Source organism: Dryas octopetala, chromosome 4 (assembly GCF_963921425.1).
Source record: "Dryas octopetala chromosome 4, drDryOcto1.1, whole genome shotgun sequence".
In the NCBI taxonomy this organism is placed as follows: domain Eukaryota; kingdom Viridiplantae; phylum Streptophyta; class Magnoliopsida; order Rosales; family Rosaceae; genus Dryas; species Dryas octopetala.
The window spans coordinates 10633804-10660421 of NC_141369.1; the positions used below are offsets into that span (position 1 = coordinate 10633804).

General features: G+C 36.2%; 3 protein-coding genes across 3 annotated transcripts; 2 read left to right on the forward strand and 1 right to left on the reverse strand.

Moving 5' to 3' along the window:
- Positions 1–9709: 9709 nt before the first annotated feature.
- Positions 9710–15686, reverse strand: LOC147286717 (transcription factor GTE4-like). The gene is made up of 5 exons (XM_086241714.1): positions 13207–15686; positions 13073–13118; positions 12868–12981; positions 12678–12751; positions 9710–10127 (listed from the first exon to the last, which is right to left on the reverse strand). Exons 1-4 carry the CDS (start codon positions 14944–14946, stop codon positions 12693–12695), a joined length of 1959 nt encoding a protein of 652 aa, XP_086097840.1. The 5' UTR covers positions 14947–15686; the 3' UTR covers positions 9710–10127; positions 12678–12692.
- Positions 15687–20702: 5016 nt separating this feature from the next.
- LOC147286718 (diiron containing four-helix bundle family ferritin protein, putative (Protein of unknown function DUF455)) lies at positions 20703–23831 on the forward strand. Its single transcript, XM_086241634.1, has 7 exons — positions 20703–21223; positions 21688–21929; positions 22005–22101; positions 22668–22851; positions 22959–23040; positions 23238–23304; positions 23413–23831. Exons 1-7 carry the CDS (start codon positions 20759–20761, stop codon positions 23476–23478), a joined length of 1203 nt encoding a protein of 400 aa, XP_086097760.1. The 5' UTR covers positions 20703–20758; the 3' UTR covers positions 23479–23831.
- Positions 23832–25091: 1260 nt separating this feature from the next.
- On the forward strand, positions 25092–25988 carry LOC147286719 (signaling peptide TAXIMIN 1). The gene is made up of 2 exons (XM_086241859.1): positions 25092–25434; positions 25646–25988. The coding sequence occupies exons 1-2, from the start codon at positions 25325–25327 to the stop codon at positions 25767–25769; spliced, it is 234 nt and encodes a 77-aa protein (XP_086097985.1). The 5' UTR covers positions 25092–25324; the 3' UTR covers positions 25770–25988.
- The last annotated feature ends 630 nt before the right edge of the window (positions 25989–26618 follow it).

Below are 26618 nucleotides of genomic sequence, written 5' to 3' on the forward strand. Positions count from 1 at the left end.
CGAGGGTGAGGGAAGTGAGCGAGAGTGAACCTAGAAATGGGTATAAATTTAAAGACTTTGGGCGACGAACATGAATTCGTCGCCCAAAGTGTATATTCAAGCGACGAACATGAATTCGTCGCCCAAAGTCACTTTGGGCGACAAACGTGTTAATTCGTCGCCTAAAGTGACTTTGGGCAACGAATTCATGTTCGTCGCCCAAAGTTGTTGACTTTAGGGCACCGTTTTATCCCGCCATAATTTCAGACTTTGGGCGACGCACTGTTCGTCGCCTAAAGCTACATTTCGTCGCCCAAAGTTGAATTTTTTTATGAACCATGATCGTTCATACGTTCGAGCTCCAATACCAAACTTCTAGATCTCCAATTGACCTAATATTTTAGAGGAATGATCTTTGAGTGACAAACTAATAAATGAACGGTTCAGATCGTTAAAAACACAATCGACATATAAGGTTCTACATATAAATCAGTGGTTTTTGCATTTGAAGAATAAAATTATATCAACTCTTTCGTTAAAACCTTGTAGCTTCAATAATTGTGAAGACCACAACGTGATTATCACAATCAGAGCCATTCTTCATATATGTTCATACTCAAAGATCAACCCTGGAAAAAATCGGCTCAATCGGAGTTCATCTACCCGTTCAATTATTATTATAAGAATCAAGATCGTTCATACATCCTAAATGCTAAACCTAACTTCTACATCTCCAATTGAGTTAATTTTTTGCATGGATGATCTTTGAGTGAGCCACTAAGGAATGATCGGTTCGGATCGTTAAAAACACAATACAAAAGTGATCTTCTACATACAAATACACTTGAAGAGTATAATTATATTAACTTTTGGGTAGAAATTTTGGCGATTCAACAATTTGTGAAGACTACAATGTGATTTCAACGATCGGAACCGTTCATTCTATTCGTTTATACTGGAAGATCATCCCTGCAAAAAATCGGCTAAATCGGAATTCATCTCATACTTCGATTCGTATTAGAAAATTTACAATCGTTCATAAGTTCAACCACCGTTACCTAACTTCTACATCTCCGATTGAGCTAATTTTTTGCATGGATGATCCTTGAGTGGGGAATTAAAAAATGAATGGTTATGATCTTTGGAAATACAATTGTATCGTATGCTATTACATATATAAAATTGTAAACAAAAAAGTATTCTTACTTTGGGCGAGGAACTACAAATTTCGTCGCCCAAAGTGATCTTGGGCGAGGAACCTCACAATTCGTCGCCCAAAGTTACTTTGGGCGACGAAATGTTAGGTTCCTCGCCCAAACCATTATTACAAAACAGGATGACCCTTTGGGCGACGAACATAATTTCATCACCCAAAGACTCTTTGGGCGAGGAATATGTATATTCCTCGCCCAAAATGAGTTTGGGCGACGAAATATTTTGTCACCCAAAGTAAGTTTGGGCGACAAATTTACGTTTTCCTCGCTTAAAGACACTTTGGGCGACGAACATGTATATTCCTTGCCCAATGTATTTCTGAATTAATTGTTTGTTGCTTATGTTTAGGCGACGAGATGAATTCGTTTACTTTGGGCGAGGAACGTGTTATTCGTCGCCCAAACCTCCTTTGGGTGACGAACAGATTCGTCGCCCAAACCTTTATGACATTGAGCGACAAATTTTCTTATTCGTCGCCCTAAATTTTTTTGGGCGACGAATATATGTTCGTCGCCCAAAGTGTCGTCGTCCAAATATATTTTTCTTGTAGTGATAGGTCTTAGCATGGCCCAATAAGTCTTTTGACAAGGATAAGATATATATATCACTTTTTCCAGGTATGTGAGGTTCGATCCCCACCTCAACCATGATTAGCAACTAAAATTTTCTTTTAAAACAAAAAGATAAAAGTTGATTAATAGGTTCTTAGGAGATATGATGAATGGGTTAGAGATAGCTACTTAGCCATAAAGCCTAGAGATATATATAACAAATCCTATATATAAACTTTTTGTGTGCATAACTAGTGGTCAAGTAGACTAGTGCTGATCTTTTTTGTCTCGTTTTTGTCTTTCGGGCTGAATAAAGTCTTCTCAACATTTATTTAAGTGTAACAATTCTTCTTGATCTTAGGAGTACAAAACGAAAAAGGCTTTGTTTTTTTCTATCAGACATTTCCGCTAGGTCAAACTTGATTGAATTAAACTAAATTGTATTAAATTATAAGAGATTGGACAGTACTTTACCAATTTTACGGCACTTATTAGCTAGGAATGTACTTAGGTCTCCTAATTGATCTTCAAGTCTGGGTCGAAGATGACCCAGTTTGATTATCTGATATACTATCCTTCGCCAAAATAAAACACAAATTAAGCGTCATAGAAATGTTTTAGATAATATAACTTTATCTTATATGACTGTGGAGGTAGACCCTCTGTTTTTGTGGTTATGTAATTTTATATTTTCTATCTTACTGTTGATCTATCCGACCAAAAAAAGAGTCTTACTATTGATCTAATTTTTGGTATAAAGTAAAAAACTCCCATATTTGCTCGTTTTCTCCAATTTTTTTGTATGAATCAGTGATTTATTGCTCGTAAACAAATACTGCTTTCTAGTTTTTAATTCACATTTTTCTAAAATAAAAATAAAAATGAAAAAGAAGACACATTAACAATATTTAGAATCCTGATGGTTCAGTTCCATTCATGTTCGTATCATTGACAAAAGTGGAGTGGCAATAGGGTGACGATTTTATTGCTCTTTTCGCTCTCACTTGTTTTGATTTTTTTACTTTGGATTGAAGATGAGCCTATTTATGGTTAACATCTCTTTTATTTAAGGATGGACTGACCGATCTTAATTAGTAAAATTATCATCCCTTCTCAAAAAAAAAAAATATATATATATAGAGAATTTGTTAAGCTTTATTTTGTTAAAAAAAAAAAAAAAAGATTAAATGGGGTTAAAAAATGTACAGGAGTATATAGGAGTATAAAATTAATGAACAAATAAGCGATTCAAAGAACTTAAACATAAGCAACCCAACGGGTTATGGAGAGGCTATTAATTGTGAACGAAGACAGCACTAAAGTTAAGAAGACAACCATGTAAAACACAAACAAAAAAAAAAAAACCATGTAAAACACAAGAGTTTCCATTAAGGCTGTGTCAGTCTACATGTTCTTAATTTCCACTATAGCTATGTATGCCCTATAATATATATATATATATATATATATATATACACTGTACATCTATATGACATGTATATATAGCCTATGCTGGCTTTGTAAATTTTAGTTTTGCTAATTAATAAGGTATACTGCTATATATATATATATATATATATAGGCCTAGAATTCTGAATCCCATGCAGTCTTCACATGGGTGATACAGGTAGATATTTTGGAGGTGGGGTGTTAATTCTTTTACTAATTAATCACCTTCTCCATGATATTAATTATGATTTATGAGTTCAAATGCACCTATTGATCGATATCCCAAGGAAAAACATACGTACACAGCCAACTTCTTTTGCAAGAGTACTTGGGGGTTGATCTATCCAAACCAGCTGAGCATTCTATAAGGAGTTCACTCACAGATAGACTCGTACCAGGAGGACCAGATGATCAGCATCACAAATAACCACCGCCCTTTACCATCTATACATTATGGGCCTATGGAGAACGTTTTGGGTATAAGCCATGATTCCTTGTCCAAAGTAGAACATGTCTTTTATTAAGCTAACTTTCATGCAAACGGGGCTTTCTAACCAAGAAGCCCATATGTGTTTCACCCTAGTTGCCCACGGACCTCACTTCCTGGAACCCCTAGGTCCCCAAGTACAATCTTGGGCCGATACCAATACCGAGTCCCCTTCAAAGCGCCTCCTCTCTCCCAGGCAACCCCTGGGTGTAGGCCTCTAAGGTTCCCTTATTGTCGAAGCTCTAAGCATGGGTCTTTGGGCTTGGGCTTTCTACTAGTGTTTGAGGCTAAGCTATCCTTAGCCTTGCACATTCAATGCATCGAGGCCCACTAAGACCTCGCGCTTTTATGATATTGAGCTCTCATATCCATAAGTGCCAACTCATGGTCCATCACAAACTACTACCCATGTCTAAACCAAAGCTCATCTAACCTCGCTTTTCTTGGTCACCAAGCCTCTCCAACCTTGGCACATTTGTCGCCAAGCCCACAGTTGGGCCTTGGTTCTTTTGGTTTCGAGCCCATCTTTAGGCCTCACCCCATCCACTAGGCCCTTCGGGCCTATGGGTATGTTTCTAGTTTCTTGGACTTTTTTCTTTAGCTCATATGCAGGCAAACAATGACCCGAACATTATCCAAGTCTTGTTGTTTCCATTTCTACGACGCATAGTTTTGTTCGGTTGAAACGGGTATCAACAAATTATATATAGAAGACATAGAATGATGATTGAGAACATTAAGTAGTGTGCTTTTTTATATGCGTTGTGGATTATGAAGGTGGTGTTTGTCATATTTGTCGTTTCATGTTTAAATTAATATTCTACTCTATCTGCATTTCAACTAGCAGGTGTCCAAGCTGCATTCGTGCAAATTAAAATTATTGAATTCGTAGGTTTAAAGTAGCTTATTGATTCTAAATGGAATCCTCTTTGCAACAGCTAATTTTGAGATCGGAAAGGAAGTCATTAGAAACTTGACAAATATATGTACTTAATTGCCCAATAGTGCAGTACTCTAATCCATATTCAACTCTCACCTTCCTCAATCCTTGAATACAAAATAATGAAAATAATGCCGGATTGTTTGTTCAAGTCATTCAAATGTATATGTCATTGATATATTAACTGATGTTCATCTTCTCAATCAAAAAAAAAAATTCTTAGAGAAACGTGGCACAATTAGGGGTGTGATTTGGATTGGAAAATCCGAATCCGACCGATTCCTATCCGAAAATTTTCATTTTTATTCCGAATCCGAAAATGCCGAATCCGAAAATGCCGAAATCCGAAAATTCCGAAAAAAATTGGATTGAAATTGGAATGTTTATGAAAATTCCGATTCCGATCCAAAAAATTCCGAAATGTTCCGAAGGCATTCCGATCCGATATTTCCGAAATTATGCCAATTTATTCCATATTATATATTTTATCATTTATTTAGTATGATACATATAACATATATTTTTAAAAAGATAACTAATACTATATATTAATATAAACATATGTACATTATAAATATATGTGTATCATAATAACATAAATGGTAAGTTGGTAACACAAACACCCACATTTTTCCGTACATGTAATTACTATTTTTTTTTATTAGGGAGGGGAATTGAAGATATGAGGCAATTTTACAGTTGTTCCAACTGGAATATCCCACCAATTGTAATGACTAATTACTAAATATTTAAGCTTATTATATTCAAAATTTCAAACATGATATATATATATATACAGGCTCCTTCTGTTGAGGTATACCTCAACTTATTTATGTTGAGGTATAACCTTGGTGGGGCCCACACGAGTCGTTTTGTGTCAATCTGAACCGTTCGCAAGGATTATCTTCATTGATAGATCATTCTTACAAAAAATTAGTCAAATCAGAAATCATTTGCCTATCTAAATTTGATAAAACAAATGGACGGTTTCATTGAAAATATTTTGTTCATTCATTTATTTGATTAAAGTTAGATAGGCAAATGATTTCCGATTTAGCTAATTTTTTGCAAGAATGATCTATCAATGGAGATGTAAAAAATGAACGGTTCAGATCGACACAAAACGGCTTGTGTGGGCCCTAACAGAGTATACCTCAACATAAATAAGTTGAGGTATACCTCAACAGAAGGAGCCTGTATATATATATATATATTATTTGAGTAACATGTATTTATATACACATATATATATGAGTAACATGATATATATATATATATATGTGTGTGTGTGAGTAACATGTATCTACTAGTGACATTTATTCTAACAATGTTGGATGAGCTCTAAAGATTAATCCCCCACCTCTAAGATATGTGCTATTAAGCCTATTATACATTCATAATGACATTTATTTCTTTTATATATTATGTATGTTATAATATATAATATATACTATTAAACATACACAATATATATCATACATAATCTAGCAATGAAAACCTTGCTAGATTGCATCTTTTTTTTTTTCCCCTTCTTTTCTAGATTTTTTTTTATGGTAATGGTATGTGATGGTATGGTTCTAAATGTTATTTAAATTAATATTTTGAATTTTCTTTTTAAATTGGACATATATTTTAATTACATTTTAATATAAATATATATTGAAATGCATCATAATCTATTGTCTTTTAATTTTGTTTGTTTGTTAATTTCATCATTATTCTAAAAAAAAATCCGAACATGTTCTAAAAAATATTATGAAAATGTGAAAATTCCGATTTTTTATTCGAAAATTTCAAATGTTTATCCGAAAGTTCCGAAAATGTTATATTCCGAAAAATTCCAAAAATTCCGAGAAATCCGAAAATTCCGAATCGGAATGAGATGTTGAAATTCCGATTTTTTGGAATGGAAATTGGAACATAAATTCCATTCCAAAATTTTTTGGATTGGAATTGGAACACTCTATTTCTGATCCGATCCGGCCGAAACACACCCCTAGGCACAATGGTGCTCCATGGTCGGTACAAGTGTGAATAGGAATTTGGTACTCCAAGTTATTGAGAGAAAAATCTCACATTATAAATATATAGTCTTGTTTGTTGGTTTATAAAGAGCTAGTTTGGCATTTTCATTAAATGTTAATTGGTTTTGAGTCAAATACTCCAATTTCTTTTATGATATCAAAACTTGATTATACACATGTCATTTAGTGCCTTTATAAGGAGTTGGGTATCTCCACTCACTATCAATTGGTTTTGAAGAGTGATCCCACATCGGAAAGATATTGTTTTGAATTGAATGCTCTTTCCTTCACAAGTCTCCAATGGGTTTGGCAAACATTTCCATGGGATTAATAGTTTATATCGTTGAGGAACAAATTAAAGTACTAAGAAATATTATTTTCACTAGCATCGGTCTCTCGATCATTCACTTGGCCGGATTGAGTAAGTACAATCTATTTTGAGAAAATCTCAAATTTCATCATAAAAGTCAAAAAATTTGACAACTAAAAAATAACTTAAATAGTAAACACAAACCCTAATTGAAGACAAAACAGAAAATTATAAAATTTTATGAGCTACTAAAAATTCTAAATACGATTGGGGCCTTCTAAACGATCTTATTTGGCTAATAACTAGACTATGTCTGTCATGGAATAGTCACGAGTCTTGTAGATCTTGTCATTTCTATAATTCATTCTTTTTTTTTTTTTTTTTAAGATTTAGGAGGAGGGAGAATCGAACTTGGGTGCAAAAGGACAAATTATACGGTCTTTCCAACTGGACTGCCCACCAACTACTATAATAGTATAATTCATTCAATTTGATATATTATAGTCCAAAACAGACAAATTAAAGAGCTCAAAGTTACATCCATATATTCAAAATTGACAATCCACATGAACCTCACTAGATCGACCAAATCTGAGCAAGAGGGAATAAGGCCTCGCTAATTACGTGGAGCCACGCAGCTTTCTACAATTTTATAGGCCAACACATACAACAAATTAACTACTGTACGTGTCCATGGATCCATGGAAGCACTTACTACGCTACGTAGACTTCTTTATATATTGATAGTGCATGATAACTAATACCATTTACTAGCTCTTCTCTTCTCTTATCTCTATATAAAATTTGCAGCCGCCACTGCATGATAATTAAATTTCTTTGTCCATAAATATTATATGCTTAATAATTTTGGACTTTAGAGGCATTAAGGTGCCCCATTAAGCTTTCCTAGGGATAACTTCAAGCTTTCCAAAAGAGGCAGTAAATCAAATATATTTCATTGCACGTATACATTGGCCAATGACCAGCCATTTGGTCTATTACTTTAGAGTCAAAAAGATTAGATTGTAATTTGTAGATTTGCAGGGTCTCGATAATTGGATAACTGGGAAGAAGCTGATCGACCAAGGGTTAGTAGGGCTTGGCATGGGATTTCCATTATTTGGTTTAATATACAGTAATTGTTTAACTAGTATGTTTAATTTGTTATTTTCTTTTAAAAATAGTATATTTGTGTAAGTAAAACACAAGAGGGTATATTTGTAAATTTAAATTTTGTTAATTAATTAGGTATACACTTATATATATAGGGCTAGAATTGTGAATCCCATGCAGTCTTTACATGGGTGATACAGGTAGATATTTTGGAGGTGGGGTTTTAATTCTTTTACTAATCAGTAATCACCTTCTCCATGATCTTAATTATGAGTTCACATGCACCTATTGATATCCCAAGGAAAAAAATACACAGCCAACTTCTTTTGAAAGAGTACTTGGGGGTCTATCTATCCAAACCAGCTGAGCATTCTACAAGGAGGTCACTCCCAGAGAGACTCGTACCAGGAGGACCAGACCTTCTGCACCACAAATAACCACCGCCCTTTGCCATCTATACATTATGGGCCTATGGGGAACGTTTTGAGTGTGCAAATCAGATTGAAGGGTGTGGATGTCCACATATATTATGTCGTTTCAATTTGGTTTTTTCTTTGTTTTCTGAGGTGGGTTATCGATAGGGAGATTTCGATTGAAATCTGATTTAATGATAATGATCTGTAGAATCTGTACGACATCATTAATTAATTTTCTCACCTCAATTTGACTTATTTTGGCCGGTCCAAAAAAATGATTGATTTTGGCAGTTCTTGAATCGTGGTGTTTCTAATTTTATATTTACAGTAATTTGTTCTGCTTTTAGATCGTAGTGTTTCTAATTTTATAGTAATTTGTTCAGCTTTTTAGTTTTTTTTTTAATTATTTTCGTCAACTAGCCTGGAGGAGACTTTGTTTTTTTTTTTCGACCCAGACCTCGTAAACTGGGTAAGCCGGCTCAGTGAAGACTTCTAAAATACCCTCCAGTTTATGACCTCCTTCTGACAAGATCAAATGAGTCATTAACCTGCTTTTTAGTCTTAAATTGCATGCAAGCAGCCTTTGTTTATAATTTTAAGATAGCAAAGGCAAATATTTTCGTTTAAATTTATTTATTTTGATCAAACAATATTAAAGCAAGGAAATCCGGATTCGGCATCTTACATTACAGGACACAAGTAAACAATAACCCAAAATATAAGGACCAAACATGTCATTTCCCTAACATAAAGTTGGGTAGAGAGCTTGAATTATATAAGGACGAAATACAAAACTATACACACCATACAGTCCTTTTGTGACGGGTATAAAACCCCAGAGGAGTCACAAGAGAATCTAATAACTAACAATTGGTGGTGCAAAGATTCACTAATTCTACACCATTCTTTAATGTCCACTTAACCCTGCTAACCACAACATATATACATCTTTCAGATGGCATGAACAAGGGAATCATTACATCAAGACAAAATGTATTCAAGTCTAAACCAGCTTCACAGTCACAACATATATACATTTGAAAATCTTACAATATTTCTGCATAACCAAGAACAATTCTTGGAACCTTTTTCCAGCCAAAGCAAAGCATAAAATCAAGTTTAGTCTAGGGGGAAGTCAGAATAAGATAATTACACTGATCTTGTTGAGACAACTGCAAACAAATCTACCATACCAAACATAGCCAGTGCAAGCAAACACAGGAAATTCATATGAAGAAGCAATTTGACTCAATGAACTTGGGATTACAGACTCTCTATTGTGTGTAACACCAAAGCATCCTGAATCTGCTAGCACAAAACCAAAAACAAGTCACTGAAATTCGGTTGAGTAGCGGTACTTAGCAATGTACACGTGCTATGTAAAACAGACCAAACTGTATCTAATTATCACCACATTCTACCAATATTATACAAATTCTGACAAGACCAAGGGGGGCCTACATGTAGACCTCAAGAGTCACTAATTATCACCACAGGGAGAACACCCCACTCTATACTTGCAGGATGGTTGGAGGCCTTGGAGAAAATTTCCACTATACACCAAATGTAGATTCAAATCCATAGTCTGAAAAACCTTCCAATCACCATGAAGCAAATCACCATCTACCCTACGTTACTGCGATCTGCGAATTAAGAAAATCTTGATTAGTATTTGCTATTGCTATCTGCTCAAAAGAAAAATAAAAAAAATCGAATTAATCAATTACATAATTGCTGCTATCGGACTGCAAAATCCAAAAACGTCTGGGAAATCTGATTCATATTGGCATACGAAAAATAAAAGCGGAAACATAAATTTACAAATCCTGTTAATTGGAAATTATCCGTCCAACAATTTTTATCCAACATGCCTAAACCTACCCTTAGTGGTACTGCATGCACTAAAATCTACCAATAATTAACTTTCATATAGGAACATTTATTCACATGTATCTCTACAAAGCATTTCAATTTTTGTCCTAGATGCGTTAAGGATATCACATCGTCCAGTTCTATTCTCTTTATTTTAACAACATTGTGTACCCAGCCATACATCAATACCAGAACAAAAAGCAGGAAATTACTCCTTTCAGCCAACGTAAGAAATAATAAATTTCACATAAGTATATATGGGCTGTAAAACCTATAACATAGGAGCAAGCACCCAAGGCCACAAACAAAAACAAAACTGATATCAGCAAAGAGTGATTTGATACATAACCTTTATTTCACTTGTCTAAAGAAAAAGGCCGAGCAAGGTATACACATGGCCTTTGTATAGTAAGAAATATAAGCACCCTTGCTCACCATAATGGTCATTAACTCACTTGCTCACTTAACTGACCAAATTCAAACATCCTCCCCTGAGAAAAGCAAGCTATTCTCTTTATAATTGCTTTGAAATTCTTGGAGAGAAAGAAAGCATACAAAAAACAGAATACAAAATGTTAAAGCAACAGGGCCTGAACTCAGTACACATATACCATACAAATACAGGAAAACAGGAAATAAAGAGCAAAGAAAAGTCAAGTATGACTAGCTCATCATGAAGTCTGATGAGAAACAATTAACAGCAATTCCATAATCCAAAAACAAAATGATTTGGAAGAAGTTATCTCTACCCCTTTCCATCTTAGACTGCACTAATTTAAAAAAATCCTAGCCTAGCAGGCAAACAGGAGATACAAACATGCTTTCCTGGTTGGCATAATGTACATGCCAACTCTGCAATCAACATACCAACCCCAAAACTGGAACAGAAGAGACAAGAAACACCAAGACGTTTCAAAATGCAAGACAAAACTGTTGAGTAACTCTGGTCAACTTTGAAAGAAAACAATTACATTACACTCGATTCCAATGGGGACATTCTCACTAGCCCTTTTTTTTTTTTTTTTTTGGAATAAAAAGAGATGCACGTCTTAGAAAGCACTCTGAGATTTAGCACCCAAAGAAAAAACCCTATGTAAACAAAACACAATAAGAACTCTTATTTAAGTACTAACAAGATTTTTCCAGGGACGAGGACTGTTGCAAGTGATGCTAAATCCCTTGTGATTCTCAGAGAGCAAGACGAGAGAGAGGAGAAAAAAAAAAAAGGTGGGGGAATGGAAGGTTGACTATTTTGCTCAAGGGATTGATGAATTATGATCCAAACCTTGATACCAGCTTTGGTAGTTTCTACGAAAATTTATAGTCAGTGGTAAAATCAAGCACCACTTGCTATCTTGAGAAGCTACAACTATCTTGAGACAGAAGGCTTTTCATGGGCAGCCAAGTGCGAAAAATTGTAACCTGTGTTACTTGGACTTGGGTTCTGGTTATCAAATGTGGGTATGAATCCATCCATGTCTTGGATTCACCAGTTTTCGTATAGCTGTCCACACTTTTCAAGCGTCTTATAGCCACAGTGACACACCTAACTCATTTTGACATGGGGAAGGGACAGCAGGTTAAAATGAAGGGTGCATGTAACACAGTATGTGACCAAATACATCTAGAAAGCAACCAGTAACTTCCTGTTGTAACAAGAAACTAATATGAAATCTATTCTGTAAGACTCATTTTATGCTATCATCTACAGTTCATTTACAACAAATTCTCCACCATTCAAAGCTCTACTGGTGAAAAACCAATCAACGACATGTATACCAGTAGAGCATCCCCTTATTCACACCCCATTCCATATCCTCCTCTCCATATTTCATAAATAGAAGGAAGAAAAAAGGAAACTCTAATCAATTATAAGAAGGGGCAACAAACATGGCAAGGTTTGTCAAATAAACAGTGAAAATAGTGTAGTGCAAACAAGGTGTCACCCATGATTCTCAACGCATCACATCTGCTAGGTGATCCATGCAGCAATTGTGCAATAATGTTAATTCATTTTGCAACTAAAACCATGATGTATTCATTCAGTTCCATTTCCCTCGTGAAGCACATCTATTAAAAATTTTGGCCCATAAGTAAAAACAACATGTATGTAAGAGTCGGAAAATTTAATATTATTAGCCCTGGCTACCACATTCATAACAATTAATTTAATAAATTGATATAATATCAACGATAATATTAGTTTCTTGAATTTACGTTTTTTATAATCCAACTCAAACACTATACAAGCACTTGGTTGAATAATTCTGAAGTCAAACTACAAAATACTTGGAATGAGAATCAAGTCGGCAGGAATTTACCTTAAAAGAAAATAGTTAAGACCTCGGCGACCCGGCATCCGATCCAGATGCTGATGAACTATCACTATCAGAGTCTGCAACAACAAATATGTAAGAAAAAGGAACTGTTTACTTAAACAAGATATTGCAGAATTGCATTACTGTATGCCAAAATCTGTGTAACTAGAAACAGAGATATGTATCACAGTACCACTTGAGGAAGAACCAGAATCACTGCTAGAGCTGCTTGAACTACTCGACCTACTCCTATTATCACCCTGGTTATCCCCTTGAATGGGTGTTGAAGAGGAAACAATCTTTTCATCTGCTCACAGAGAATAAATTTCAATTTATCAGTTTCTCCAGGAAATCACTGATTTGAATGCCATCAAATCTCACATTCTGAAACACTTCACCTGTTTTGGTTTCTTTGGGAACCTCTGCCACAATGGGGGCCTGGGTCTGTAAAAAAATAAAGAGAAATGAATCATTTATCAAGCTGCTGCCACCAGAAAATTCAGAGGTTAGAAGGCATGACTCAAGACATTACCTGCTGCTGGACATTCTGCTCAGCTTCTGCTCTGGCTTGTATAGCAAGTTCAGCTTTCCGCTTGTGTTTGCTCAAACTCTTCTTGTAGTTGGTTACAAACCTGTCAAGCTCCCACAGGGTCTCAGCATCAACACTATCAATGTCCACTTCAATTTCATCATCATGCTGGAATAGAGCCGAATTCCTCCTCTTAATAATCTGTACAATGGCATCTAGCTTCTCTGAAGGTAGACTCTGGAGGTTTGTGCTAAGCTTTTGCTTTTCCTCATAAGTCATGTCCCTTTTATGAGGATCTTTTGCCTTAGGCTTCTTCGGGGCAGGGGTCCTAGGAGTAATAGTCATGGGCTTTGGCTTGGGATCAACATGATGAGTTATGGACTCAGATCTATCCAAAACCCTTCGCATATCAAGAGGAGGTGGTGGTGGTGGAGGTACCTTTCTTGATGTAGGTGTAGGAACACCAGACCCATAATCAAATCCAAACCTCATCTCACGATTATAATCTGACTCTATTATAGCCCACCTGTCCTCAAATATCCTGGATAGCTGCTCTGCCATGACATGAACATCCTGCCCCTTCGGGTTATAGGTCATGGCATTGTAAAATGTAAGTCTCACATCCTCTGCAAATTCTTTCGGCGACTTGTACCAATTCTTGTTCAGCCTTGACTTAATAGTACCCAAGTCCATTGGGCACTTGATAATGATATGATAATCATGCAAACCAAGCTTCGCTGCATCAACAGGTTCATTAAACACCCAACCATGCTTGTGTTTCATCAGTTTCTCAAGCAAAGAACTGCAACTCTTGAAAAACTTACTGCCCATCCCAAACCCATGCCCCAATTCTCCTCCACCTTGCTTCTTCCCATTCAATTTCGACTTCTTATTACTCTCAGCAGGCGGAAACTTATCCTTGGCCAGCAAAAACTCAGAATTATGATAGAACTGGTTCGCCTTGGGGGTTCTCTTCTCTTTCTCCACATTATCACTCATCCCCTGACTATTCTCAAACACTGATATACTCAGCGGGTTCAAAGGCCTAGTAGCCTCACGAGGAACACCAACAGAAGCAACCTCAGAGTGAACCCGCCTCAGCCCTCCACCACCATTATTGACTCCATCATTTGCTGAAACATGCGAGTTACTAAACCCACCAATCTGCCCCTGTTTGGCCTCAATCCTCTTTACCAAACTCCGCACCATATCAAGCTCACTCTCAAGCTTCCTACGAAGATCGCGCATCTCCTGCTTTGACCTTGAAGCCAAATTAATCCTAATTCGGTTCTCCGACCCCTGCTTAACCGCCCCATTCTCTGCAGGTGGGTCCCGACTGGCCGGTTCCACTGCCACAGGAAGCTCTTGATGGTTCAGGCTCGAGGAATCATCAGAGCCCGCATCAGTCCGTGAAACGAGCTGTTGCTGCTGAGCAGAATTCCCATCCTCCGAGGCTATAGTCTGAGCCGGTGGCTGAGTCGAATTCTCATCATTGTTATTTTTGTTGTCGTTGTTGTTGGTGGTGGTGGTGGCGGGGGCGGGGGCGGTGGCGGCTAAGGCGGTGGTGGTTGTGGCGGTTGGGGTGGTTGTGTTTGTGTTTGTATTCGTGTTCGTGTTAGTATTGGTGTTGTTGGTGTTGTTCTTGGGGCCTTTGAAAGCTTTTCTTGTATAGACTTTGCTCTCCGTGTACCTCTGCTTCTCTCTGGCTCCATCACCTCCTCCAACTATAGGCCCCGAAGCCATACATGTACCTCCCAAAACCCTAACTCCCTCTTTTCCCCCTCAGAAAGATCCAAGATTCCTAGAGTTTTTTAGCTTTCCACCCAAAAATAATAATAATAACGCTAACAAAACCCTAATTTTTCCCCCAAAACACACACAGAAAAATCAATTAGGGCTTTCCCACGAAATCAAAATTCCTAGGGTTTTCACAGAAACTACGCACAGACAGAGAGAGGAAGAGAGAAAGAGTTAGGGCTTACAGCAAGAACAACAGTAGGGCTTCAACTTTGAGCCTTCGTTTCTTTTCTCTTCGATCAGATCTCGCTCGCAGTCTCTCTCTCTCTTTCTCTCTCTAGTTTCTCTCTCTAAAACGCTCACAGTCTAACACTCTCTCTCTCCTCTCTCTCTCTCTGTATCCTTATCTTACAGGTGTACGGCGAGAAAAGGGTCCGTGAGGAGGACGACGCGTGTGGGTGCACCAAAAGAGTCGTGCCCGGAAAGTATCATAGCACGGGTGGGGGGTGCGATTGACTCACGCGGTGTTCAGGCGAGTTACACGCAAGGACCAATGGGATAGCCAGGCGGGCGAGCCGTGAGGTTCACGCGCGAAGGGATTCGGTGGGTGATGGTGTGGTGGGGAGTTACGTTTGCGAATGTTGGGAGGGTTTTCCCAGGCAATGAGAGGGCGCGTGTGGTGTAGTTTCGGATGGGGCGTGAATAATGTTGGTGTGTAGGTGAGTCTCCCGCCGGGTTTTATATGGCCCAATTGTGTCGGTTGGTGCTCATAGCCTCACAGTGATAGTCATGGCTGGGATTTGCAGATTTCTTGTTGATTGAATCCTAAATTTGCCCTGGCCAAAAAACAATTAAAAAAAAAAAAAGAGAATCCTAATTTTGCCTTAGTGGCCACACAAAAATAAAGAATCCTAACTATGGCTTTTAATTGAAATTGTGTTCACTATTGGACTTTGGAGGCAGATCCAAGCCCAAATAAAATGGCTGTACGCTAGTGAGGTAATTACCCTTTTTTTTTTTGGTGTGAGGATAGTTACCCTTTTCTAGATATGGTATTTATCTCTATTAAATTAAACTTTTTCCTTTTGATAGGATATTATTTATGTTATTAGATTGCAAGATCTGAAACTTGGAATTTCATTAAAAGTTAGAATTTGACAAGTGATAATATCCAATTTCCTTGTTTTGTTCTATTAACAAAGAAATCTTAAAATGTTATGTGAAATTTAGAGGTCATAAATTTTAACATTAAATTTCACCTAAATATGGGTCATTTCTAAAATTTCAGAATATTAAGATTAAAAAATAAAAAATAAATAAAAACTCACCACCACAATCCCACAACCACCATCGTCGTTACCACCATCGCCGCAACAATAGCCATTACCGTCATTACCACCATCGCGGCAACAATTGCTATTATCTCTTCACCCAACATCATTATCACCACCATCACTACCACCTGGTACTATGTCTCCACAACTATCATTGATACAATCATCACCCCTGCCTTTTTGCTTTCATCGCTACAATCACTACCCCTGCCTATTATTTTCATCGCTACTATCACCACCACACCACCATTTTCATTACTCGAGAATGTATGGCCTTGGGTCTTGAGCCTCTATTTTCATTGCCAATTGATTTTAGGTTGGATGCCAAGATTCATTTACCATCATCTCTGCTTTCATGGTTGTTGCCATTATTACCACCTCATCTCCACAAATTCCTTCTTTTAAAATTCTAACTTACAACAAGAAGCAACAATAGTAGGGCTTCAACTTCAAGCTTGATTCCTTTCTCTTTGATCAGATCTTGGCTCTCACTCTCTCTAGCTTCTCTCTCTAAAATGTCCACACAGTCTCATAGTTTCTCTCTCTTTCTCTATATAATCCTTATCTTACAAGTGTACATCAAGAAATAGATTCGTGGGGAGGACGAAGTGTGTGGGTGCACCAAAAGAGTCATGCGTGATAAGTATTATAGCACGGGTAAGGGGTGTGATTGACTCACGTGCTATTAAGGCGAGTGACCCGCAAAGGCTAATAGGAAAGCTGAGCAAGCGGGCCGTGAGGTTCACGTGCGAGGGGAATGATGGTATTGTGGGAGTTGCGTTTGTGAATATTATGAGGGGTTTTCCCAAACGACCAGAAGGCGTGTATGATATAGGTTCAAATCTGGTGTAATATTAGTGTAGGTGAATCTTTTTATATTCCCCGATTTTTGTCGGGTAGTGCTCGTAGTCATTGTCATGGTTGGGATTGCAAATTTCTTGCTGGTTGGATTGGCTGGAGGTAGATCCAAGTTCAAATCATATGGCTTTACCCCAGTTAGGTAATTACCCTTTTTTAAATGTGGTATTTATGTCTATTAAATTAAACTTTTTCCTTCCAATAAAACACTATTTATCTCATTAGATTGCAATATTTTAAATAAAAAATTATAATTAAATATCAAATATCAATAGTTTTTTAGCAAAATAACAAGACACTAAGGGCCCGTTCGGTAACGTTTTACAGAACAATTTTCTAAAAACTGTATTGTAAAATGAAAATGACAAATTAAATTTTGCATTCTCAAAATATGAGAAGGCGTCTAATAGCGTAATTGAAAAACAATTATATAAAACAAAAATAATGAAAACACATTTGATATTAATCAATTATTACAACCAAATAATTATATTCACAAAAGATATTAATTATAAATTATTATTAACCAATTTCATAAAATATATAATTAAAAAAGAGAGAATTTCATAAAACTCAACCCACCTCGGCCGGCGTAACTACCTTGGAGGTGGAAGAGTTGTTGGTGGCCGTATTATTAATGAAGACAAGACTACAAACACCTATGATCTAGTTGAACGAATGTATTTTCTCTATGTAAGGGTTGTTAAGGCTCGTGAGCTTCCTGTCATGGATGTTACGGAGAGTTTTGATCCATTTATTGAAGCGAGAATTGGAAACTATAGAGGGATTACAAAGTATATATTTTGAGAGATGGGTGAGGTGGGCAGCGACGGGGGGTAGGGCTACCGCCGGAGGTGGGTCTGGCTAGGTGGGGAGGAGGTGTAGATCACATGTTTTTTCATTTTTCCATTTTTTTTTTCAGTACGTTGTAAATTTTTTTTTATTTGTATCTGTGTTCTCTATGTTTTCTAAATTCACTGAAAACATCATTTAGTCGTTTTTTGAATTTACACTGTAAACTAGAAATTCTATTTTGTGTTTTTCAAAAACTGTTTTCTCAATACGGCAACCAAATGCATTTTTGTCATTTTTTGAATTTGTAAAATGAAAAACCGTTTTATAAAACGTTACTAAACGCACCCTAATTTTTTTTAGTTTATGTACTAATTTAGAATAAGACATTTTGGATTATGTCATAAATTGGTTTGCTATACAGTTGTGACTGTTGAACAATCACAATTGTGACTGTTTCAAATTCATAAAAATTCAAAATTTATAAAGATTTAATGTTTTTGATTTAGGCTTGGGGGATGAAGTACTATAACTTAGAGACTAAACATTAAACTTTAAGCTTTGCAAATATTGAAAAAACAACAAATCAATAAAAAAGTTATGAATGTTAGATATTCACAATTCGGTATAATCATGTTTTTTAAAGTTAGTACCTAAATTGAAATTTAGTATTTAAAGTGAAATGACATAAATGTGTTGATAGTTAAAATGAAAAAACATTGTAATTTGATATCTAAAATCAACAGATCTTATTTTAAACTCATAATTTCATTGCATGTCATAATTTGACAAGCGACAATCTCCAATTTCATTGTTTGATTTTATTAATAAAGAAATCATTAAATTCTATGCGGAAAAAAAATGTGGATTTAAAGGTTATATATTTCTACTTTAAATTTCATCTAAATATGTGTTATTTCTAAAGTTCTAAATAATGATATTTTAAGAAAAACACGCCCACCGCCGCCATAGTCGCCACTACCCTTACACCCCAACATCATTGTCACGTACCACCCTCGCTGGCACCACTATCACCACCACCCCTACCTCTATTGCTATCATTACTGTCATCGCTACCATCACGACTAGCACCACCACTATAACATCATTGTCATTACTTGTTAAGAGGAAGTCCTACTCGAGAATATATGGCGTTGTATATTGGCTTATAGAGGTAATTAGTCCTCTTCTCCCACTGTCAACTAGTCTTGGGTCAGATTCCAAGATTTCTTTAATTACTTCCATGTCTGCTTCCATCCATTATCTCTCTTATGCTTAATAAGTTAATATGTTAGCTAAGAAATTAATAAAGGAGAAATGGAGAATGCTAGCTACCTTCATTTTCTACCTTTTCCTTTGACCTTCATTATCCATCTTTTTCTTTGGACCTTCCATATCCATGTGTAGTGAGAGGAAATAGGGTGTGCATATAGCAGCACTTTTTAGAAAACACACAAATTAAATGTTCATCTCTTTCCAAATTTACCCTTCAGTACCAATTCATTAAAATTTTTACAGTAAATGGTTTTAAAGTCCATTTTACAACCCTTAATGATAAATATTTCAACGTAAAAGGTTGCAATGACAAATAGGTCCACTTTTTGACAAATAAACCCACGTTATAACAGGTTTCTTGTTTTTTGTGTCGAGGGCTCGCCAGTCGCCACCCTGTCGAGAGCCTTCAGTGAACAATGTCAGTATTGTTCATCGAGCGCTCGGTGGGTTCCATGTCATGCACGTTTCATTAAAGTTGACCTAGCTGGGAGCACTCTGTAGCGTGTAGTGTTAGAGGTTGCTTTTGTATGTCACAACCAAGCTTGTCTAAGGTCATTAGTCAAGCCTTCTAATGCTCCGACCTTGCTCACGAAGTCAGGTAGATTATAGCTTTGTATCTCAGCAGAGAGCTCGCCCAAGCTATCTGGGATTCCTACAAGCTCTCCCAATCAATCATCGATCCGATCAAAATGTTACACATTTGTCATTCGGGCCTTCATTCTTAATTGTTATGTAATCTTGCTCTGATACCAACTATCACGGGCCGGCTTTTCACAACACAAGACGGACCGTGTGGCACTTGCTAACCTTCTCCTGGGTAGCAAGTCAGCCAAGTGAGTATCTCGAAAAGCAACAATCCACACAATATATTAGATTTGTGCAAGCCCCAAGCAAGCAACAAAAAGCAATCACACAACGAAACAAAAAGGAAAGGCTTACATTGCAACATATGATTGAATAAATATTCTTCTTATATTGATGGCAGAAGAGTACAGGGGCTCATGTGCATGCTCTTACCTATGCTAGTGAGCTAGCCCAGCATTCCACTGACTAGTCATCCCCTGTAAAGAGCATTCTGAGCCATTTTGAAGATTACATCAAGAAACATCAAAATGTACGAGGAATCATAATTCCTCTAAAATTGAAAATGAAAAATTTGCTAATTACTAAAATACATTTGCACACATACAAACGGCCAAAGACTTGACTAATGATCTTGGACAAACTTGGTTGTAACATACAAAAACAACCCCTAACACGTAGGTAGGTTGAGTTATCAACTGGAATTTAATAAAAAAAGCCCAAATTTTTATTCATTTTCTTTAGAGCAAATGACAAAAATATTTACCAACAATTCGAAGGGCACAATAGGAAAAAAAAAAAAAAATTTTGGGCTTTGGCCAATGGAAAACCAACCTCATTAAAATCTACCATCCAAATAAAAATACCATAAATTGAAGAATAAATGGATAAGTAAAACGTGAGTAGAAATGCTTTATTCATCAACAAAATTGATTCATTGAAGACCGGAGTCCTGAGCAGCACCGGCAGCACATGAAATGCAGCGTCTGAAACTCAAACCCATGCTCTCTCCACCACCACCACAGTGGTCCTTCTGCTCCCATGTCCCCTTCCTTTTACGCCTCAAAATCAAGTCCTTTTCTTCTTCTTCTTCTTCTTCTTCTTCTTCTTCTTCTTCTTCTTTGCAATACTCTCCTTGGTCTGGTCTGCAAACCTGGAGAGACAGCCCACTCAATGAGAATCGCTGCTGGGGACCCAAGGGTCCACAACCACAACCTCAGCCGCTACACTCACAGCCCTCTTCAATCAACAACGATCACAGTCCAACACTGTCATCAACTTCCTCTCTTGCGGAGCTTGCTGCTCTCGTTCTCTCCACCAGTGACCCCATCGCCAAGTCCAAGCTTTCCCACGTTGCTTACTCCACGTGGCGCCTGCACAACCTTCCACTTGGTGCATGTGAACCGCCTTCCCGACCCGCTCGCCCTCTAAAACCCCGACTGGTTAGTTCATGCTGTTTCTTAAATAAATTTGGCAAAATGATACTTTCGGTTCCTAGATTTTTATGAAATTTTCACTTTGGTCCTGTTCTTTAGGGTTTGAGCAGCATTGGTAGTCTATGCTGTTTCTTAAAGAAATTATTATAATATTCTTTCCCATTAGAATTTCAATTGAAAAAAAATGTATATGGTTTGTTGGTTGTGCGCTTATGGTTGTGGGTTACTGGGCTTCACTGCTTTTGAGTTTCATTAATAGAGGATATTTTGACTAGTTTCTTGAATTGGGTATTGCTCCTTTTTTGTATTGATGACATGAGTCTGCTCCCTAAGTGATCCAGTGTCTTAATTTTCATTTTTCTGAATGATCTGAAAGATGTATACAATGCTTATTTTACTGGTTTTGAACTTATTGGGTAGGTATCTACATCAGTGCGTGTTCATTTCTGCCTTGTATAATGTGAATTCAGGTTTCCCCTAAAGAAATTCCAGCTCCCAAGAACTCGGGTTTGCCTCTTAATGCTTATATGCTTCATAATCTTGCTCATGTTGAGCTCAATGCAATTGACTTGGCATGGGATACTGTCGTTCGTTTTTCACCGTTTAGTGAGACTCTTGGAGAGGGATTTTTCTCTGACTTTGCTCATGTTGCTGACGACGAGAGCCGCCATTTTTCTTGGTGTTCTCAGAGGCTTGCTGAACTTGGTTTCAAGTGAGGAGAATTGTTACTTTGGGTAGATAATTGGTTGTTTCTTAGGTTGACTTACAATTTTGCTTTTGTAACAAGTTATGGGGATATGCCTGCTCATAATCTGCTTTGGAGGGAGTGTGAGAAATCATCTGAAAATGTTGCTGCACGTTTGGCAGTAATCCCACTAGTCCAGGTAATATCTTGTACTTGGATATGTATGTATATATTTAATTATTCTCTGATAAGTTATTCAAATAAGATTCTTATAAAATAACATGTTTCTTAGTCATTAGATTAGATATGAACGGTTAAGATGCAATGAGATGAGATGCATAGTAGATGAGATGTGAACTCATAAGGGAATAACTCTTTCATGAATCATATTTACATATTTCATGTACCATATTCAATTTCTCTTAAAATGATCTTGTCTTGCTTCAAATAAAGAGAGCTGCGTAGGACTACAGTATATCATTTGTGGCTGGAGACAAAGAGCTGAATGTTCAGAGGCATGTCGTTAGTATGAATTTGTATAGAATATTGAGTGAGATATAAAGTTGATACTACATGAGTTTCATGGTGTTAAAAACTGTATTTTTAAGAACAGCCGCTGATGCAAGGAAGAAGTATAATATATTCCTTTTTTTCTAGCTTAACTAACTCACCAAAATTCCATTCTATCTGCTTCGACCCAGATTTTGTTCATTTTAGATTCTATTTGATGTGTTATAATTCATGGTTTTCTTTTGAATGTTGTAGGAGGCTAGAGGACTAGATGCTGGACCACGACTTGTGCAAAAATTGATTGGTTTTGGAGATGTCAGGACATCTGAAATTGTAGCTAGAATTGCTGATGAAGAAGTTGCACACGTTGCTGTTGGTGTCCACTGGTTTGTCGATGTCTGTCAGAAAATGGGTCGTGCCCCATCTTCTGCATTTAAAGGTTTGGCTGTCCTTTTTATTTCTTCTCTGTATATACTCACCTATAGTCATACTACATTCTAGAGCAAGTATGATCGTTATGTGGATCTTTTTCCTGTAACCATGCAGACTTGTTAGAAGAGTATAATGTGGAATTGAAGGGGCCCTTCAATTATCCCGCTCGTGATGAAGCTGGCATTCCTCGTGATTGGTGAGAAATTTGTATATTTTGGAGGTTATTTTGATTGGTATGAATATGGAGGAATTGATATAATGTAACTATTTAATATGAAATTCACCCTTTTTATTAAATAAAACCACAAAGCATGACTGAATTCTCTTTCTAGTCTACAAGTGTAGAAATTCCTTTTTATGAAAGTATGATAACTTGCTTCATCTCCTCTATAGGTATGACTTATCTACAAATAACCAGGATAAGAATAAGAAAATGGATAAAAGTGACAAGCTCTCTGAGGTACGTGGTCCTGGCAATTACACACTATGAAACTAATTTCAGAACTTTGTTGTTTATCTTTTTTCTTTTGGCAAATAGATATATTGTAGCACCTCTACTGTTATACAGGTCTATGAGAGGCTTGCTACCATAGTTTCCATGGAGAGTGAGAACTCAAGTTTGAACGGGCCTTAGAAGTTGTGCATCAACATATTTTTTCTTCTATGAGACTATGATCATGTCGGTATGAAGCATATCTTTTATGGTTGCACACTTCATACATTGTCCATGGAAGAAATCAGACATTTATTCTTCATTAAGCATTCACAAGCAGCATTACAACTCAGTACCTATCTTTCTGAATTGGTTCATTGGGTTTGTCAATTTTAGAGAAGAAACAAGAGCATCATCACACCGGACCTAGATTGGTGCTCAAACTTTGAGTTATTATCTTTTCCCTTTTTTTCAATTTCCTTTTTTTTCTTTTTCTTTTTTGTCAACATTGAAATTCAAGCAGAAAAGCTTTAATTTACTTATACTTCACTGTTACTCCGTTATAGTTTGTTAATATAAATTCTGTATATACATTTATATATGTTTGATCCTAGTTCTCTCTCATTTTCTTTTTGGACATTCAAGCTATAAAAGTCTCGTGCAAAATTAATGAGAGGAATTTTGGGCAGCAAATGAACTTGTATGTGGTTGCTCACCTGAGCTCTTAGGGTTGGTACTTAGTGAGCGTCTAAACTTTAGCAACCGTTGAATATTATCGAACTTTAGCAACCGTTGAATATTATCGACAGTTGCTAAAAATATAGGCGCTCACCCACGGGGCCTATTTTTAGCAACTCAGGTGGGTGCTTTTGTGAATGCGTAATAGCATATGGTTGACATAAAGAGATGCTAATTTTTGCCTTGTATGCAAATGATGCAATTACCTCTTGCATCATTATACATTTCCTTTGCACACAAAAGCAATGACCCAACCACATCCTCGTGCGCATTTAAACTGTCTGCAATTTTTAAGCTTCCCTACCTTACACGCATGGCCAACTTCAACTTCAACTTCAGCTTCAACTTCAACTTTCATTGTATTGCATATCATCTTCTCTGACTTGAGACCATTTACACGTGTGGGTATCTTCCACGGAGTCATGGGTTTAAACCTCTTTTTTTTTTTGGGGCCACTTGGGTTCAAAGCTGCTTTAGCTTCAAGAGAGATGAAACATATTGACATGTTTTGTGAGTGTCACAAAATGTCTACTTAAGGATCTGAAAAAAGGAAAAAAAAAAAAAAAAAAAGGCTACAACTTGCTAGTCTGGCACGATTTCTTATCCTACATGGACAATAATTTTATGAATAGTTTCAAAATTCGAAGAACCTTTCTTTTACCGACACTAGTGCGGCACTGGTGTCACTCTAGTAATCTTTTCTTTTCTTTTTCTTGTTTGTTTTAGTAGTATTTCCTTACTTAGCCACTTCAAATAAGCAGGACAAAACCAATTGGATTCGATTTTGGCATCAATAAATCATATTAAATCTACATAAAAGGTTTGTATCCTTAGAAAAATGCCACAAATACTTTTACAACATGATTGAGCCTTAAACAACCAAAACCAAGAAAGTTTATTTCGAAAGTTTTAGGGTTAGGCAAAAGTTTTCTTTAGCAAAGAATTAAAAAAAAAAAAGTAAAATATTCATTCCTCGGTTCACTTTATTCATTTATTTTTAAATATCATCCCAGACTCCCAGTTGGCAGTTGCCTACTAGCTTTGGGCAAAAGCTACAAAACGTGTGTATCTCTCCCTCAATCACAAGTTCACAACTTTACAATTTCTATTAATTTTTATTTTAAGAAACAAATAATAATTAAATTAAAAACAGACGGAAAGAAAAGCAGAAGAAAATTCCAATAAATCACAGCGTCCCCACTACTTGTCTATACTACTTCTCCATTCTCTTCTCTCTCTCTGCCTGCACATACAACCTCCAAGCTGAAGAAGAAGAAGAAGCAAATCCCAGAAAAGAAAGTGAGAGAAAATGTGCAATTCAGAAGGTCAGTGTAGGCCTTTGGGCTTTCTACTGGGCCTTCCCTTCGCCCTTCTCTCTCTCATCATCTCCATCGTCGGCATCGTTATATGGATCGTCGGGTATGATTCAGTTTCCACTCTCATCTCAAATTGATTGATTTTCATGCATGTTTGATCATCTGGGTATCTATAATTTTCTCGATTGTTCTGTGATTTCGTGCAATTCGGTCATCTGGGTATCTGAAATTCATTGATTTTTTTATGTGATTTTGAAGTTGGGATCTGATTTGGTTCTGAATTCTCTGTTTTGGGTTGTGGGGTTTTTCTGTAGATTGATGCTGACATGCATATGCCCGTGCTGTTTGTGCGTGACGGTGATTGTGGAGTTGGCTCTGGAGTTGGTGAAGGCCCCAATTCATGTCATGGAGTGGTTCACTTCTCAAATCCCCTGTTAATCTCAACCAGATTCTGCAAATACCTCTATTTGTTATTTGTTTTTTAGTTTTTTTTTTCTTCTTTTTTACTTTTATAGTTTCCTTGGGTACTTTATATTCATCAGCTTTCGTCTGTCTCTCTATGTAATGTTTATTTGTCTTTAGATGAAAATACAGGGTTGTGAGGTTTTTATGATTAATTTTAACTGGAAATAAAGATAAGGCTTAAAAGATTGTCAACTTTCATCTTTATTTTTGTTCTCAAATGCTTTGAGAACGAATGGGTGTGTGCGCTCAAGAACATCTATATTTAATTGTGAATGCAACTTGATTATATACAGGCAATAAAATTTCGAGTTTCGAAGAAATTGTGAAGATTTTTAAATTTCGATAGAAATTAGATAAAAATGACGAAAATTTCTATCAAAATACGGAAATTTTGAATAAAACTTTACCATATGTTTATTTAACATATTATCTACTAAATTGATAAAAAACATTGAAGAAATCAAATTATATAGTAGGTTTCATGTGATATAAGGTGAATATAATGCGCGCTAGAGCAAATATTGTTAAATAAAATTAGTATAATAAATAAACAAAATTAGTATATTCTTTATACTGTATAATTTAATTATACACTAAAATGTAAATCCTAATACTCTATATATTTTATATACCCTAATACTCTTTATACTCTATAATCTATATATTAAACCCTATATACTCTATATTTTTTAGGATATTAGGTTTTAAGCCCTTTAGGATATTTTTAATTATTTTTTTATATAGAAATGTATTAAAGTTTAAGGTTTAAAATAACTAAAAGAAATCTCAAACTTTTTTTTTTTTCTTTCCAATTGCCTAAAG